This window comes from Rhinatrema bivittatum, chromosome 6 (genome assembly GCF_901001135.1).
Source record: "Rhinatrema bivittatum chromosome 6, aRhiBiv1.1, whole genome shotgun sequence".
Classification (NCBI taxonomy): domain Eukaryota; kingdom Metazoa; phylum Chordata; class Amphibia; order Gymnophiona; family Rhinatrematidae; genus Rhinatrema; species Rhinatrema bivittatum.
Window position 1 is genome coordinate 290,696,191 of NC_042620.1, and position 17,022 is coordinate 290,713,212.

Consider the following 17,022-nt stretch of genomic DNA (forward strand, 5'->3'; position numbering starts at 1 on the left):
CCTCGAGGTTCGCGCCAACACTGCTATAAGACGTGAGGCGTGCGCGCACGCGCGCCCTAGGAGACCTCAGGTCAACATGGCGGGACGCCGTGCCAAAGCCGCTCCGGGGATGCCAGAGGGTGCGGCAAGGAGACACACTATGAACACCATTCTCCCGAGGCTGGTGGAGAAGGCTAAAATAGAGGTGAGACATGTCGGACGAAGCCGTCTGAGACTGATAGACGCAACAAGAGCGAGGTGAGCAGGCCCGGTTGCAGCACCCACATGGTTGGGATGCACAACAGTGTCAGTTTTGACCAACTACCTTGTTGAATCTCCTTCAACTAATTCTGTTTATAGTGGGCTTTTTTCTCTTTCTTCTTGCTTTCAGAAAATATATACAAACACATCTTGAGGATACTGAGGATGTTCTTGTAATGGATGGGTACTCTTATTTATTTTATTTGCACTAATTCTATTCTGCTGATCGAACAATCTCAGCAGATTACAGTCAACATACACAGTAAAGCATAACAAAACCTTACGCAATACAAAACAAACATAAAATTAAAATAATTAACTGAATTGGTGAAACATCTGACGTTAAGAAAGGCTTTAAGAAATCACAAACTTACTAAATTTATTTGTATCATCTTCAAAGAGAAGTACACAGCTGTAGAGACTTTAAATTCATTGCAACTTATCAGTAAAGAGAGTAGTGACGCCCAGAAAGGTCTTATTGAGTAGTGACTTTATCATCAATCCTAAGATTATCAGTCCTGTGAGCAATATCACCCTTTCTATTTTTTTTATTCTTTCTACTTTATTACATTTCAATTAAAAATAAAATATACAGCTGCAGTGTTAAACTTGAACTGTAGTCAAGCTGATTTGACCATACCAACAGTACTGTGACATGAATGCATGCCATTCAAATATTTCCCACATTCTTACTGCATGCATTAAAAACTTAAATATCTAAAATAATCAGAAGCAATAAGTGAGCACTGAAATAGCAGCAAAAATGAGAACTTTTCATTGCTGTATTTCAAGTAGCTTCAGACATGGAGGAAGTGGTGAAGACCAGAACTGTGAAGGACTTCAAAGGGGCATGGGATAAATACCGTGGATCCATAAAGTCTGGAAATGACGGCTACTACCGGAGATAATACCCTTATTCAATAAACATATACAGTTAATGCGACTCCAACATAGCTCTAAGCTTCAACGGCAAGAGGTAATGTGGGAAAAAAAAAAAAAGGATTTCCATTCACAAAAAAGCAGGGAGTAGCTTGCTTGTTACAGCAGATACTACTCCAAACCAAATAAGCCTGATACTTCACTTTCAACACATATCCAGCATAGCGCTCTGCTTCAGCGGCAAGGGAGAAAGACTGATACTTCATGCACATCCAGCACAGTTCTCTGCTTCAATGGCAGGGGAGAAAGTCTGATACTTCACTTTCAATGCATATCCAGCATAGCTCTCTGCTTCAATGGCAGGGGGGATGAAGAAACGTGGATCTATATACAGACAACAACCAACAAGGACTGAATTACATAGTCGGGATAAACAAGCATGGGTGTAGCTTACTTATTGCGGTGGTTACTATCCCTAACTAACGGGCCGATACAGTACAGTGCGCTCCGTCGGACTTTACTGAATCGGCCTGTAATTAAGCTAGATATTTCACTTAGATGCAGTTCCAACACTGCTCTCTACATTAATGGAGGGGGGAAGGGAAACAGAACCAAAAAGGCTACTAAGGGCCAAGAGTAACAGATAAGTATGAGAAAAAAAAGAGTGCGAAAGCTTGCTGGGCAGACTGGATGGGCCGTTCGTCTTCTTCTGCTGTCATTTCTATGTTTCTATGAATAGCTATGTGTGTGCCAGCCGCTCCAGAGGCAGGCACCAAAATATCAATTTGGCGCCATCTTCCAGGCATATAATGCCATTTTTTAAGTCCTGAAGCCAGAGTTGTAGTGAGTGGGTGCTCCTGCCCCTAACGTTTTTTCACAAACCATCGGAAGAGGGTATGTGGGAGCTGGGAAAGGAATTCACAGGCCCTGGAAGATTTTAAAGGGGAAGAGGCCCAGAAAGGTCCTGGCTTGAACAGGGTAGGCCACGAATCTGGGTTTGGTAATGTTTTAGTAGAAGAGTGGAAAGCCTGAAGAGGCCTCAGCTAGGCCTGGAGAGGCCCAGTTGGGCAGGATCAGACCTTGGGTTCAATTCAGGCAGGGCAGGAGGGTGCTGCCAGAGCCATTGGAGGCCTTTTTATGGTTCAAAGGGTTTTTTAAGTTTGGGAGGGGTTTTCAATTTAATGGTGGGGTCCAGTTTGGGAAAGAAACCAAACTGGAAAAAACCCTATTAAGTGAACTGAAAGTTTTGGGGTTATTCATTCCTATTGTCAGCTACCAAACACATTGCATAGAACTCCCTCCCTATATCACACATATAGAGTGAAAGATATGCACGTGGCATATAGTAGGCAGCATATATTTTACTATTCCAAGTTGCCACATCTGCAAAGCAATCAAAATTTGCACTTATGCTGTAATGATGTCATACACTTACATCCCCAAGCAAGATGTTTTTTCAACAATGGATGAAGCTCATAGCAATGTCAACTAGCCATTTGATGTCTTTCTCTTGACCTCCTTCCACATAGAACATAATGTACATAGTTATCCTATCTGTAAGTACTAGTCCTCAGCAAAACAGGGCACAGATTCAGATAAATCAAAATAGACAGACACATTTTGGAATATACACTTCTAATCCTGTTAAGTATTACTAGTTAGGTCATCTTCACAAAATAGGCAGCCTCAGTCATGTACTCGATGCAGAAGTGAGGAATGTGCACACATGCTTTTATGAAAAGTATGTGTACAAGACTTGTGTGTACATTTAGCCTCCATTTTCTAAAAGTACATATGTATAATTTAATTACTGGGCATTTACCCACATGTGTGTGTGTAATTGGCCGTACATTAGGTGCAAATGCAGGTATTTTCCATGTATTTACATTCCCACTGCCCAGTATGCGCACAATGACTGCCAGAAGCGGTGTTCAGCTGTGGAAGCATAATCTCCAGCCCAAGGAACCAGCTATACTGGCGAATGAAATTCAGATCCATCTATATGGCCAAGCATCCACTAGATCAGTGATGGCAAACTCCGGGATCTCAAGTGCTACAAACAGGCCAGGTTTTCAGGATATCTACAATGAATATGCATGAGAAAGATGTGCATGCACTGTATGCAAATTTATCTCATGCATATTCATTGTGGATATGCTGAAAACCTGACTTGTTTGTGGCACTAAAGGACTAGAGTTCGTCATCACTGCACTAGAGTGAGTGCTTATCAGATGCAAAAAATATGGGAAGCAGTAGTGAACAAGCTCAATGCTGTTTTTCATAATCACTGCAATATAGAGGACCTCTGAAAAAAACAGTGAGACCTGCAAAAGAAAGTAGGTTGTTATACATGTTAAGGATCCTTCTGGTTAACTCTGCAAATCTGCTATTGAACCAAGTACTGAGCACCATTGGTGAAGTGATACTGGCAGGTGTGAGTACCTTCTAACATATAACACAAGGTTAGTTCTAGTAATTGCTACTCTTGTTTTCTGGCTCTACATACATACCATATGTGTGTGTGCTTTCCCTTATAAAGGTAAGACTCTTCCTGTCTGCTGGCATCCAGTGGTGGGAAGAATGCCTCTGATAGTTACATGCCCAACTGCTGCTTCTTCCAAAGCTTTCTTACATCATCTATAAAGCCCTAAGCTACAGTTGTCCAAGTACTCAACCTACTGTGAGAGGTAACCCAGCAGTTTGCCTTTGTCTGCTAGTAGACAGGCACTTGGCAGTGCTACATGGAGTGGCACTGATGTAAGTTTTCGGTGCCGACATCATATGTCTCTCTCTCTGCAAGAATTATGCAGTATAGTCTAAGTGGTTTAGAGACTACTTTGCAGAGTTAACAGAAGAGTGTCAAGGTTGGGGCCCTGGCTCAGTCCTCTTTGTAAATGGTGTACTGTCAGGCAAAAGACAATCCTATCAGTATTGAGTTGCTAGAGGCATGAGTGAAAGGCACATATCCAGTTGGGTTGCTGCTGGGCACTGACTAATAGCCTTGTATGCGTTCCTGGCTGCTGGCTACATCGCACAGCATTTTTGGTTAGCAGCAGAGCTAAAACATGCTCTTGCAGTAGGAGAGAATGACATTAATCCTGAAAGGTCATGCTGCAGTCATGCTGCTGTGGCAGATCATGTGGCCAGGCCAGGCCAGTCGTCAGCGGAGCACCCAAAAGTCCTGGAGGGAGATGTCAGCACAGAGGCTGCAGATGAATGAATGGAAAAGGCGGAAGAGCTTCAGCTGGTGGATGTCATTCAAAGCTCCACCATCACCACTGCTTTTCCCAGAGGAGGAAGAAGATGCTGCCATGCTACATAGCCTTAAAGAGTCAGCACAGCCTCCTGTGGCAGCACCAGTGGTGCTTTAAATGCCCGTGAAGAAAGAATGACAGCCCAGAGTGAGAGGATTACCAACCTGGGTGTATCCTGCAGAGGATGGGTGCTGGAGACTTCATGTCTCTCCTCCCCCTCTCTCTCTGACAGGCCTCTCAGGGCTCTGCTCCACTTCCCTATTCGGCGCTCCCTCACAGCTCACCTTCAACTCTTCCTCCCCTCCCCCCCCCCCCCCTCCCCCCCCATTACCAGTTACCAAGAAGTCCTGCTCCTTATGGCTCACCCCATATCACTGCCTGAGTTGACAGTTCCCTCAAAAGGGCAGTGAGCTGAGACCCTCCTCCCCTTCCCGAGTCATAGCTGTTCCATAGCTAGACTAAGGGATCCATTGGCAACAGGGAAAACTGATGGCCACCCACAGCAGTAAGTTTCTGTCTGTATATGTGTGTGTGTGTGTATTTATCTATTTATATCTATCTATATTTATCTGTCTCTCTCTATCTCTCTCTGTATAAACTTTATACACACGCGCGCGCGCACACACACACACACACACATATAGAGGATATCTCACATTCACTGTAAATAAATAATGATGTTAAAATGGTTCTATATCAATGTATTTATTTTTGGGTAGACAGCCTGGTCATGGGCATGGCATTATACGGTATCTCTTCCGGTCCTCCTCCTCATCAGGGTCAGTGGGCTTTAGATTTTCATCAGAAGAAGGCAGGCCATAGTTTTTGGCAAGATTATGGAGCATGCAGCAGGCTAGCAAAATGTCACAGGCCTTAGTGAGGCTGTATTGGAGTCATCTACAGATTTGTCTAGGCAGCTAAAGCAGCATTTGAGTAGGCCAAAAGCCCTCTCTCTGACAGTCCTGTTCTGCCTGTGGATCTGATTGTAGTGGTCCTCCACCACCCGCTTGGGGCATGCTCAGGGGAATCATCAGCCATGGTTTGCGGAGATAGCAATTATCATCTTTGGGGGAGAAGGCAGAGGTGTACCAAGGGTCTCTGGCACCCGGGGGCCAATGCGGTTATGTTATTTCCCCTGCACCCCCATCCTCCTTGTAAAAATGCTTGTGGCCACGGAAAGTCAGACTAATACAAACCCCAGAAAAGAAATGAACTGCCAAACTGTTGTGAGCTGCCTATGAGGCCTCCAAAAGAGTTTCCTCTGACCCTTCTCTTTGTGGTACTACAAGCAAACAAAAACAGCCTCTGATAAAGAAATGAGACCAAGAGCCAAGGACTGTGATGTAAAATTTCTAAATTCTTCCAAAATTTCCAGATTTTCTCTGTACTGTAAAAAAAAATAGTAATCAGATACTACTGAACGCTGGCAAAGTGAAGGAACAGAAGAATGGGCACCCTCCTCAGAGGCCTCCTCTTCTTCCACCACTGCTGGGATGGGGTCCACCAGCAGCCTCGCAGCCCTCCTTCTCTTTCTCTGCCACCACAGCGGGATAGGGTCCACCAGTGGCCTCATGGCCCTCCTCGTCATTTAACCCACCAGTGGGATGGGGTCCAGTGGCAGCCTCGCAGGTCTCCTTTCATTTCAGCTGCTGAGGAGATGAGGTCCATCGCATCCATGCGGGCCTCCTCCTTCTCGGCCCCCGTCACTCTCCGTAGACCTCTTGCACCTCTGTCACCAGGCGGGATGGGTTTTTTCCCCAGTGGTTGTAGGGCCTTGTCTTGGATGGGCAGGATTGGATACCCTGCCCCCGGGCACCCTCTACAGAATGGCACCCAGGGACCTTGGCCTTCCACCCACCCACTCCCTCAGTACACCACTGGGAGAAGGCATTAGAAAAAGAGGCAAAGATGGAGTGCAGTTGTTGGGCCTTGGTAAGGCTTAAGTGGGCATCCTTGTGAAGAGCTGCAAGACCTGTTAGAAACTGAATGACTAAAGAGAGTAATGGCTAGTTATACAGTATGGGTTGAGTGAGCTGCATGCATACCCAGAAATCATCCCCCCAGTGATTTGGCCACACTCAAAGCAATCGTGAATGTCTGACTGTGATAGAATGTAGGCATCGTGGCAAGAGCTTGGAAACCTAGGTACATCATCAGTAATGCTATGTGTGGACAATCAGTTGCTCCCAAAACTTATAGAAAATTACCAATGCCTTAAAATTCTGGCAAGGTTATCTGTTGGTGCCAACTCCATAGTGCATGCAAACCTATCTCATGAATATTCATTGTGGATATCCTGAAAACTGGCTTCTTTGTGACTCTTGACTGGAGTTGGCCACCCCTGCTGTATATCATCAAGAAAAGAAATATATTGATTTTTTTTCTCCTGAGAAAATCACTCAGAAATGTGCAATACAGAACGAGGTTTATTCCCACTGTGACCCTGAGAGGAATCTAGAAGCTGCTGGTGGAGATAACAGGCAGGGCTCTGACAACTTTGAGGTGGACTAGTAAGCTGTAACCTCATTTTGTTGTAGGGTATAAGTATGCAATGGTTGCCTTATTAAACCTGAATCTGTATATGCCTTGATTCTCAGACAGATCCAAAAGCTATGTTCAGGGCCCATATATTTTTAACATGGGGTACCTTCTTCTTCTCTGTTGTCTCTTCCTCCATTAACTCAGATTCCATATTATCCACACATTTATAGCACTCATTATTGTACTTCATACCACCATCAGAAAGACCCTTACCCACTACCAGTAACACCCAGACCTACCACAAGTAACAGCACCAGTATCACCCAGGCCCACCATTAGTTCAACCTCACCCACCAGCAAGTATAACAACTACACTCTTAAGCACTAGCAGAACACCCTAAGCTATTGCAAATGCACCATTAGGTACCACTAGCACACCCTCAGCCATCTGCAGCACACCTTTACCCACCAGCACTACACCCTCCGCCACCAGCAACAACCCCTCCTCCACCACCACACCACCCTCAGCCAGCACAGCACCCAATCAGCCTGACACACTCTTCAAATACAGCCACACACACACACACTAAGGCATGCAAACCCAGAGAAGGAAGCAAACACAATCTGATACTCACTGAGTAACAAAAACAGACACACTGACAAATACGCAATAAATAATGGCCACACAATAGCAGACAAATAGAAAAAAAACCAAAACAATTCTTCACCACACAAGCACTCCAAACCCTTTCCTAGAACTTCAACCAATCTTCTATGTACAGCACTAAGCACCACACCAAGCACCAAGGTCCCAAAAGACAAGGAAGGTTTGAATTCCATGCCTTGACTAGCAGCACATATTTGATGTACTCCATTTTACAAAACACTTAAATGTGTATGTACTTCCAAACCCCACTCTGGAGCACCCTCGACAGGCTCTCTTTGTATGCTTTTCTATGCAACAGCAACAAAAGGATCATTCTGAAAAAAAAAAAAGGCTTTCCGTGTGCACCACCTTAGTACGCACATTTTACATGCACAACCCCCACATAAGTCTTTGAAAATGGACTCCTTAATGCCCTGACAATAGATGGGTGACTGTGTCATGTAGTAACCAATGCACAAAACTGCAAAACTAGTTCTTGTTCTATTACTTTGTTTCACCACTTACTCTGCAAACCTGAGAAAATCATAGACTTCTCTGTGCCAATGGGAACCATTGTGCATAGTGCTGTGCATAATTCTAGAGCAATATAAATATTGTTTATGTTTGCTTAGTATAACTGTATTTGTGTTTATGAGCCAGCATCTTGGATTTTTAAGAGAGCCTTTTTTTACTAGGCTGACTCTGCAATTCAACTGTAGCTCTATGTACTGTGGGCCAGGAAGCTCATCTCCAGGGCTCTTGTTTATTGGGGTCAGTTGAGCTTGCATGCATTATGCAAGCGAGGTATGGGGAGAGAAATGTTCACATAGTTATACCCAGGTAATTACCCAGGTAAACTCTTGGATTGAAAATGTCCTTGCCTTCTGCAGATAAATGGGCCAGGCTGTTTCACAACCTGGATACTTTTACCCATGCCATAGAGGGTTAAGAGGAGGGCAGAAGCAGCAGGCACCGCATGGGGATTTCATTTTTAACCACACACACACACACACACACACACACCTCACCCCTTGTGATTTACAGTGAATACTTTGCATTCAGCAATGGGATCTATGTGATCCATCAGTCATCCTAGGGAGGGAGGACAGTCAAAGAAAAGCTTGCCTTTCTCCCTCTAACCCCCCATTATAATTTAAAAAGTGAACCTAGAGAGCTCTATATAAAGGTCTATTTCTTTTAATGGTTACTATTTTTTAGCAGCTTCCTCACTTCACCACACTGCTGCTAGTAGAATTGTTTATGTTCTGTGGCATCTGGTGATGGAGGTATGCTTGATGGCATTACAAAGCAAAGTTCCATAAAAAACAAAAAATGATTGCTTAAAAACAAAATAAAATATGGTCTCCTTAAAAAATATCATTTTCTTTGAGTTTTATGGGGTCCAAAATAGCGAATGATATACCTTGGAAACATTCAAGGAGGAATGCAATCATTGCTCTTAATTCAATAAAGATCTTTATTTCTATAGGCAAAAAAAGTCCTTTTTAAATATGATTTTTTTTCCCACTGGACAAGATCTCATCTTCTCCATCTGCCTATTAAGTGCTGAAAGCTAACAGTGATTCTGACAGGCTAATGAAATGCCTTGCGCTCAGACCAGCGCACAGGTTAACCCGTGGTTGGACACGCATTTTGGACGTACGTCCATAACCCCTTATACAATAAGGGGGATTAGCACGTCCAAAATGAGCTTCCAAACCAATGCATTGCTAATAGCGCTCATCACATGTAAAAATGCCATGTTGATGAGGATATTAGGTATTACCCCCTTATGTAAAAAATAAATGCGCACATTTTTACCCTCAAAAATTAATGCCAGCCCCGGAACTGGCTTTAAGTCTTGAGGAGCCCCAAAGGTTTACAGGAAAGCAGAAAATACTGCTTTTCTGTGGTTCCTCCGACTTAATAGCGTGGCGACATTAAGCCAGAGGAACCACCGAAAGCAGCAACGTGAAAAATAAATAAATAAATACCTTGCCATCGGTCAGATTAGGCAAACAGTCGCTCGGTTTTCAAGCGTCCGTTTGCCTAAACCATGGCTGTGCACAAGTTAGGGAAACGAGCGCTTGTAAAATTGAGCGTCCATTTTCCTAACCCGGGCACGGTTACTTCTCCTGAGCGCCCGATGCCATGGACGCACTGGGAACACACAATTTATCCCTAGAACTTTCTTTTTAGCATGGCGGCTCATTTACCTATTACATCGAGCGCCCAGGAGAGGTGACTGTGCGTGCATTAAAAAAAAAAAGTGTCCAGTTTGGACGCACATTTTTCTGCGCATCGGTATTGCGTCGGCCTGTGAGAGCATCATTAGGAAGGGGGATCTGGGGACAGGGCCGTCATTTTCTGCCGTGTTTACAGATGTGACAGTCCAGCCAAAGGGAAATCCTACGTTTCCGTAGAATAATTAACATTCTTTTGATGCAAGCTAATGCTAATGCAAGCTAATGCAAGCTAATGCTAATGCAAGCTAATGCTAAGCTCATAAGTGCACACGCCTCCCTAACATTGTATATAAGTTCACTTGTATATCTAATTTGAATATGGATAATCAAAATCCATTTCGTTCTACCAAGTTGTATTTCTGTTCGCTGACTCTCCTTCCTTGCACTGTCATATATTATCTATTTAGCCTTCTTTCATCGTTCATTGTAATTTCCTTTCTCAGTTACCTGTAAACCGACATGATGTGTCCTCCGAATGCCGGTATATAAAAAGCGTTAAATAAATAAATAAATAAATAAATAAATAAATAAATAAATAAATGTCTGATTTTTCAACAGCTGGCTAGTGGTTGAAAAATGTCCACTTTTGAGCTTAGCGTCCTTTGCCTTAGGGATGATTGCATGGCTGCAACAAGACTTAGTACTGATATTTTATAGAGATATCTATATACTTCCAGCGCCTGATGCTACAGAATGTAAACAAATATACCAGCAGCAGCTTGGTAAGGTAAGGACATTGCTTAAAGTAGTATCCATTAAAAGAAATTAAATTAGACCTTTGTACAGAACTCGCTAGGTTCCCTTTCCTCAGCTTTTAAAGAGAGAATGGGATTTCACAAAGAGAAAGGCGAGCCTTTCACCATCCTCCTTCCCCAGGATGACTGATGGGGAGGGAAGCTATAAAACCCCTTTGTCTTTGGCTCTGGATCTATTAATAGTGAGACAGGCAGTAACGGAGTTTTTTTTCCTTAAGGCTTCATCTTCTGCAAGCAGTTTTTGCAGGAGGGAGAGATAAATTTAGCATACAAAGGTTTCTTACAGAGTCAGCCTCTTCATGATCCATTTGCTCTTTATCACTCTTTTTTTTTCTGCATCTCCTCTTTGCCCTCCAGGCAGAGCTCCTCTCAGACCCCTCGCCCTCTCTCCTCCCATTACAGTCTTGCCTGCCTATTCACAGCTGACCATGTAGTCACGCATCGATATAACGCGCATTGCTTGATTTATGCATCATGGATAGTAAACAAGTGTTGAGGTAATGGAGGGATAGAGGCATTCCTGCATCCCTACTCCCAAAAACTGATACCAAAAAAAGAAAGGACTAAAGGTTTTATTTATTTGGAAATATATATATATATATATATATATATATATATATATATATATATATATAAAGTTTGTAAAGACTCGATGGCTTCCCAATGACTGAACAGCAGCTTTGAAAATGTGGTTTATTTCCCTCTTTTTGAAAAACAAAACCAGTATTCAAGATGTTTTCTCCTGCTCTGTGCTTCTGCCTCAACCAGTGGCGTAGCCACGGGTGGGCCTGGGTGGGCAGGTGCCCACCCAACTTAGACCCAGGCCCACCCAACTAGCACCGGAACTGCAAGGCTGTCGCGGGATCCCATCCCCGCGACAGCGAACAAGAGAACCCACGCCTCGCGCGCCATCACGGCACACGTGGGGAAGCAGTGCTGCGGCCGTATGGCCAACCGGTCTTCCTGTTCGGGGGGGGGGGGGGAGTGGAAGCACCGCGCGCAGCTTCCGCTTCCTCCCCCCAATGCAGGAAGATCAGCTGCCTCTCCTGCTGCCACCCGTTCTCCTGCTATCTTCGGACCAAACGGCCCGCCGAACTTCCTGTTTGGAGGAGCGGAAGCGCTGCGCACAGCTTCCGCTTTCTCCCCCAGAGCAGGAAGATCAGCTGCCTCTCCTGCTGCCACCGGCCTCCTGCTATCTTCTTCGGGCATTGGGCCGTATGGTCCGCCGATCTTCCTGCTTGGGGGGGGGGGGAGGGAGGAAGCGGACGTTGTGCACTGCGCTTCCGCCCCCCCCCCCCCCGACAGGAAGTTCGGCGGGCAGTACGGCCCGACGCCCGAAGATAGCAGGAGTCCGGTGGCAGCAGGAGAGGCAGCTGATCTTCCTGCTCTGGGGGAGAAAGCGGAAGCTGTGCACGTGCTTGAATGTGTATGTGTGGATGAGAATGGGAGTGTGTGTGGGTGAAAACTGGAGCCTGGGTGTGTATGTGGGTGAGAATGGAAGCTTGAATATGTGGGTGAATGGGAGCTCGAATGTGTGTATGTGTGGTTGAGAATGGGAGCCTGGGTTTGTGGGTGGGTGAGAATGGGAGCTTGAATGTGTGTATATATGGGTGAGAATGAGAGCCTGGGTTTGTGTGGGTGGGTGAGAATGGAAGCTTGAATATGTGGATAAGAATGGGTGCTTGAATGTGTGTATGTGTGGGTGAGAATAGTACCTTAAATGTGTATATGTATGGATGAGAATGGGAGCTTGAATATGTGTGGGTGAGACTGGGAGCATGGGTTTGTGGGTGAGAATGGGAGTCTGGGTTTATGTGTGTGGGTGAGAATGGGTGCCTGGATGTGCATCTGTGTGTGCATAAGAATATAAGCCTGGGGAGGGGTGAGAAAGTGAGAACTTGAATGTGAGCTTGTGGGGGGGTGGGGGGGGGAGAGCATATGAGAGTGACAGCTTGAGTGTGTGAGAGGGAGTCTGTGAGAGAAAGCGTGTATGTGTGTGTGTGTGGAAGGGAAGAAGACAGTAATAGAAGAAAGACACTGAAAAGGAATTAGGAAATGAGCTATAAGGGAAAAAATGGGAAAAAGAGACCAGGACCAACTGATTAGAAAAATACAAAGATCAGACAACAAAGGTAAAAATATATATCTATATTTTGAGATGTTAGCAATTTAAATAGAAGCAACACAACCGCTCTCTCAAAATTTATGGACAGGTAGGAGCCGTGTATAAAATCGTAATAATAAGAAGGCTAAAGTACCACAAATCACCGTGAATTATGTTTGTATCATTAAGTAAACCTCATACTTAGGCGTAGATGTGAATGCTATGCTGCATAATTTGGCATTATTTATCAGTAAAAAAAACAACTAGTAGACCTGCATGCCTACAGCCCACCCATGTTAACCTTGTGCCCACCCAAAAAATCAATTCTGGCTACGCCACTGGCCTCAACTCTTGCGAAAACAAGAGTGCGATGTCTTTGCCTCCGTTGCCCAGTCGGTCCCCCCTCCAGCAGTTAAATAAAATGAAAACCCCCCGCCCCTGTCTTCCTATGGAACAATACTTTGCTTTCCTTGTTACTGGCAGGTACGGTTCAGTGCGCGCACACACATATGTGAGTGCGTACCCACGAAAACCTGTCCTCGGGGTGAAAGAGCGGCTCCCTCTTCCCCGTTTTCTTTTGCTCCCTGCACATTCGTTTTGTCTCTTTTGTCAGACACGCACTCACTCACCCGCTCTGTCTCTCCTTCTCTGAATAAAAAAAAAAACAGCCTTGATGAAGTGAGTCACCGAAAGATTTAAGCTGCACGGCAGAGGGTGAGCTCCCCTCCCTCTTTCCCTCTCCCATTCTGCTCCCTTCCCTTTTTCTCCCACCCTCTTACTACTGCTCTAAGGTTGCCATAGCAATAACAGCACCCCCCCCCCCTTGCTACTTGTGATTTCTTGCTTTTAATATTTTTTTTTCTCTTTCAGAATCACAACAACAGCAGCTTGTATGATGGACCTGAGGAGATACCCATTGGACCAGCAGAACTGCACGCTAGAAATCGAGAGCTGTGGGTATTCTTTATGTATTCTGCTCACAGCAATCACTGGATCTCTGTGCTGTATGGTAGGGGAGGGAGACAAAGCTCTCCGCACCCCATCCCCATTTGTACATTTATTTAATTTTTTTTCATCTTATTGCACCCACCCGACTAGTCTGCTAAATGCCTCCCACTCATTCTCTGCCCCATCCATTGCTATCCACCTCATTCCCCTTTGAGCATCTCTTGTATCTGTGCATGTAATCTTTCTTGTAAAATGGGAGTGGCTTGAGGGAAGCTGCACTGAATATCATACTGTGCTCCCCACAGGTCCAAGGCACTAGTGTAATGCTCATAGACCACTCTTATGCGGCAATTCTAATCTGCTTGCCCTCCATCCTCTCTAATATACTTGTAAATGCAGAAATGCTGCTGGCTTTTCCCAAGATGTGCTGCATCAAATAATATTCCTCATGCCAGTTCAGGTTACATTTCACCGTTTCTTTGTTTACCTTCTGCTTATCTTTTTTATTCTTTTAGATATGTGAATAAAGAGATCATGTGTGTCCTTTAGAATTCAGCCGATCCTGTTGCCGCCTCTCCTTAAAGGTTGCTATTGTCCGCTTGTGAGAGCATTATCTTGTGATGATGATGTCACAACAGAGCATGGGAATGGAAGAGAAAGCCAAAGCTAGAATGCCTCTCATTTAGCTGCTTTGATTTTTTTTTTCATACAGAGATTCAGGTTTTGGTTACCTAGGAAATTGCACATGATGTTATGTGTGATCCTATAATACATATATACCACTTGGGTATATTTTCACCTCCTGCCTCCAACCTCTTTATAGCTGCAAAACCTGAAGTGTATTTCAACTATGATGTTTTTAAACATATCTTTAGAAGGGTCCTAGAATAGATATTCAAAGAGCCATTGAGTGGCCATAATTAATTGGAAGCAGTTAACTTTGTCCAGATAATCAGCCAGACCTAACAGGCTACTTTTGTGGCTAAATATGCATTTAAATCTCCCCTTGAAAAATTTGAACAGTTAACTTTAAGGCAGCAATTTGTATGGCTTCATTTAAGGTTCTAAATTTGAAAAACCACCCTGGGCAGTGAGGAGTTCAATGGCATACAAACCTATATCGTCTGAATCCCAGCTTTCAAATGATATCCTTTATTTGTATAGATGAAAAGAGATTCTGAGATCTCATGACTTAGCAACAGGTTGGTGGTGCAATATAAAAATAGCCCAGAACAGAAGTTTAAATTAGAAAGGACCCAAATTTTTTCAGCACTCCCTCAGATATTCTCTGTTTGCCAAAAAGATTTTTAAAAATTGTGAAAATACTAAATGAAATGTAGATAAATGAAAAAAAGAAAACATGTTTTTATTTTTTCTTTCAAGTTCTTGACTTTCCAAGATGGCTGCTGAAACTGATCGTTTTGATTGTTAAGTGATTTAACCAATAGGATTTTTTTTTCATTTCTAGATTTATAAATATGGAGGGTGATGATGAGTCAAAACTTGATCAATTTGTGACATCATTGACAAGAATGAGGGTTGGGGCAAAGGTAGCCTTGCATGAGCTCAATATACATTTCTACAAAGATACTGAGACAAGACAGAATTAATTAATTAAACCTCAAAAGTAGCCAACAAGGACTTGGAGGAAGACCTAGATCAGGCAGGAACCAGAAACAAAGAAGATGAAGGAAAAGAAATGAAATGAAATAAGAACTAGCCTGGCAGAGAGGTAATTTCTATAGGAACCAAACAGTTGGCCCAGCGAGAAACCGGTGATGGCTTGGCAGTAACTGTCTCACCCACACCTGCTGCAACCATTGTTACATAGCCTGAGAGGAGGGAGGACAAGTAGTGCATGCATTAAAAAGAAAGGCTTCTTTCTCACCCTGGGCATTTTAAAAATTTCTGAGGCATTGCTGTGCCTTTTTCAGGTACCAGAAAACCTAGGAGAGGGCCAAGATTTGTGTTCAAAACCCAGGGAGTTTCCAGGTCTGACTGAGACCCAGAACGCTTTTTAATTTTCCATATATAGAATAGAGATGTGAATCGTGTGATCGATCATCTTAACGATCGATTTTGGCTGGGGGGGGAGGGAATCTGATCGTCGCGGTTTTGTTTTTTTTTTTTTTTAATTGTTTAAATCGGGGGAGGGCAGGAAAACCGGCACACCAAACAACCCTAAAACCCAACCCGACCCTTTAAAATAAATCCCCCATCCTCCCGAACCCCCCCAAAATGTTTTAAATTACCTGGGGTCCAGTGGGGGAGTCCCGGTGTGATCTTCCACTCTCGGGCCACGGCTGTGTTAATAGAAATGGCGCCGGTGCTACCTTTGCCCTGTCATATGACAGGGCAAAGGTAGCGCCGGCGCCATTTTGGTTCCTGTCCCCCGACGTCACGAGCGCAGGAGATCGCTCCCGGACCCCCGCTGGACCCCCAGGGACTTTTGGCCAGCTTGGGGGGGCCTCCTGACCCCCACAAGACTTGGCAAAAGTCCAGCGGGGGTCCGGGAGCAACCTCCCTGCACTCGGGCCGTATTGCAAAATGGCGCCGGCCGTATGGCCGTATTGGCGTATTGCAAATGCCGTATTGCCATGGCGCCAGCGCTACCTTTGCCCTGTCATATGACAGGGCAAAGGAAGTGCCGGCACCATTTCTATTAACGCAGCTGTGGCCCGAGAGTGGAAGATCACACCGGGACCCCCCCACTGGACACCAGGTAATTTAAAACATTTTGGGGGGGGTTCAGGAGGGTGGGGGATTTATTTTAAAGGGTCGGGGTGGGTTTTAGGGTTGTTTTAGTGTGCCGGTTTTCCCGCCCTCTCCCTTCCCCTCCCCCCTCCCCCGATTTACGATTTTTGACGATAAATCGGGGGAATTCCTATTGTATCGCGCCTCTAACAATTTTTGACGATTTAAAATATATCGGACGATATTTTAAATCGTCAAAAAACGATTCACATCCCTAATATAGAACATGTCTTTGAGAACATGAGTGGCAGCTAGGCCTAGGACAAGCAGCCTTCTGGAATACAGAGCAATATTTGGGAGCAGACAGAAAGAGTTGTTTCTCCTGGTTAAGTAGTAAGGACTAGAAATGTGTAAACTTAAAAAAAAAGAAAAAATGAATTGACGGAATTTTGTCAGATTTTTGAAAGTTCTGAAAAATCTGACAAAATCCATCGAATCACATTAAAAAATCTGTCTAAGCTTCGGGTTCAGCATATCTGTAGGTAATTTCCCGGTGGGCAAACCTGTGTATGGGTGTTGTCTTCATATCAATAAGTACACACACGCATATGAGGGTGAGAGGGAAGATTGTGCAGGTTATCTGTTCACACTCAGGTAAATACAACAGCAAGTTGGTACTGCCAGTATTAGTACCAGTGCCAATCCTAATGAAGTTGCTACCATGGGTAGACGCTGGCAGTACCTTCATTAGCATTAGCAGGTACAAATTGTGCCA

General features: G+C 44.4%; 1 protein-coding gene across 2 annotated transcripts in view; it reads left to right on the plus strand.

The window, feature by feature from the left end:
- Positions 1 to 17,022, plus strand: part of LOC115094362 (gamma-aminobutyric acid receptor subunit beta-4) — a 403,751-nt gene that overhangs the window by 357,100 nt on the left and 29,629 nt on the right. For both annotated transcript variants that reach the window (XM_029607336.1, XM_029607337.1), the window contains exon 5: positions 13,476 to 13,558. In XM_029607336.1, the coding sequence (XP_029463196.1) occupies positions 13,476 to 13,558 (83 nt within the window). The remainder of the gene's footprint in view (positions 1 to 13,475; positions 13,559 to 17,022) is intronic.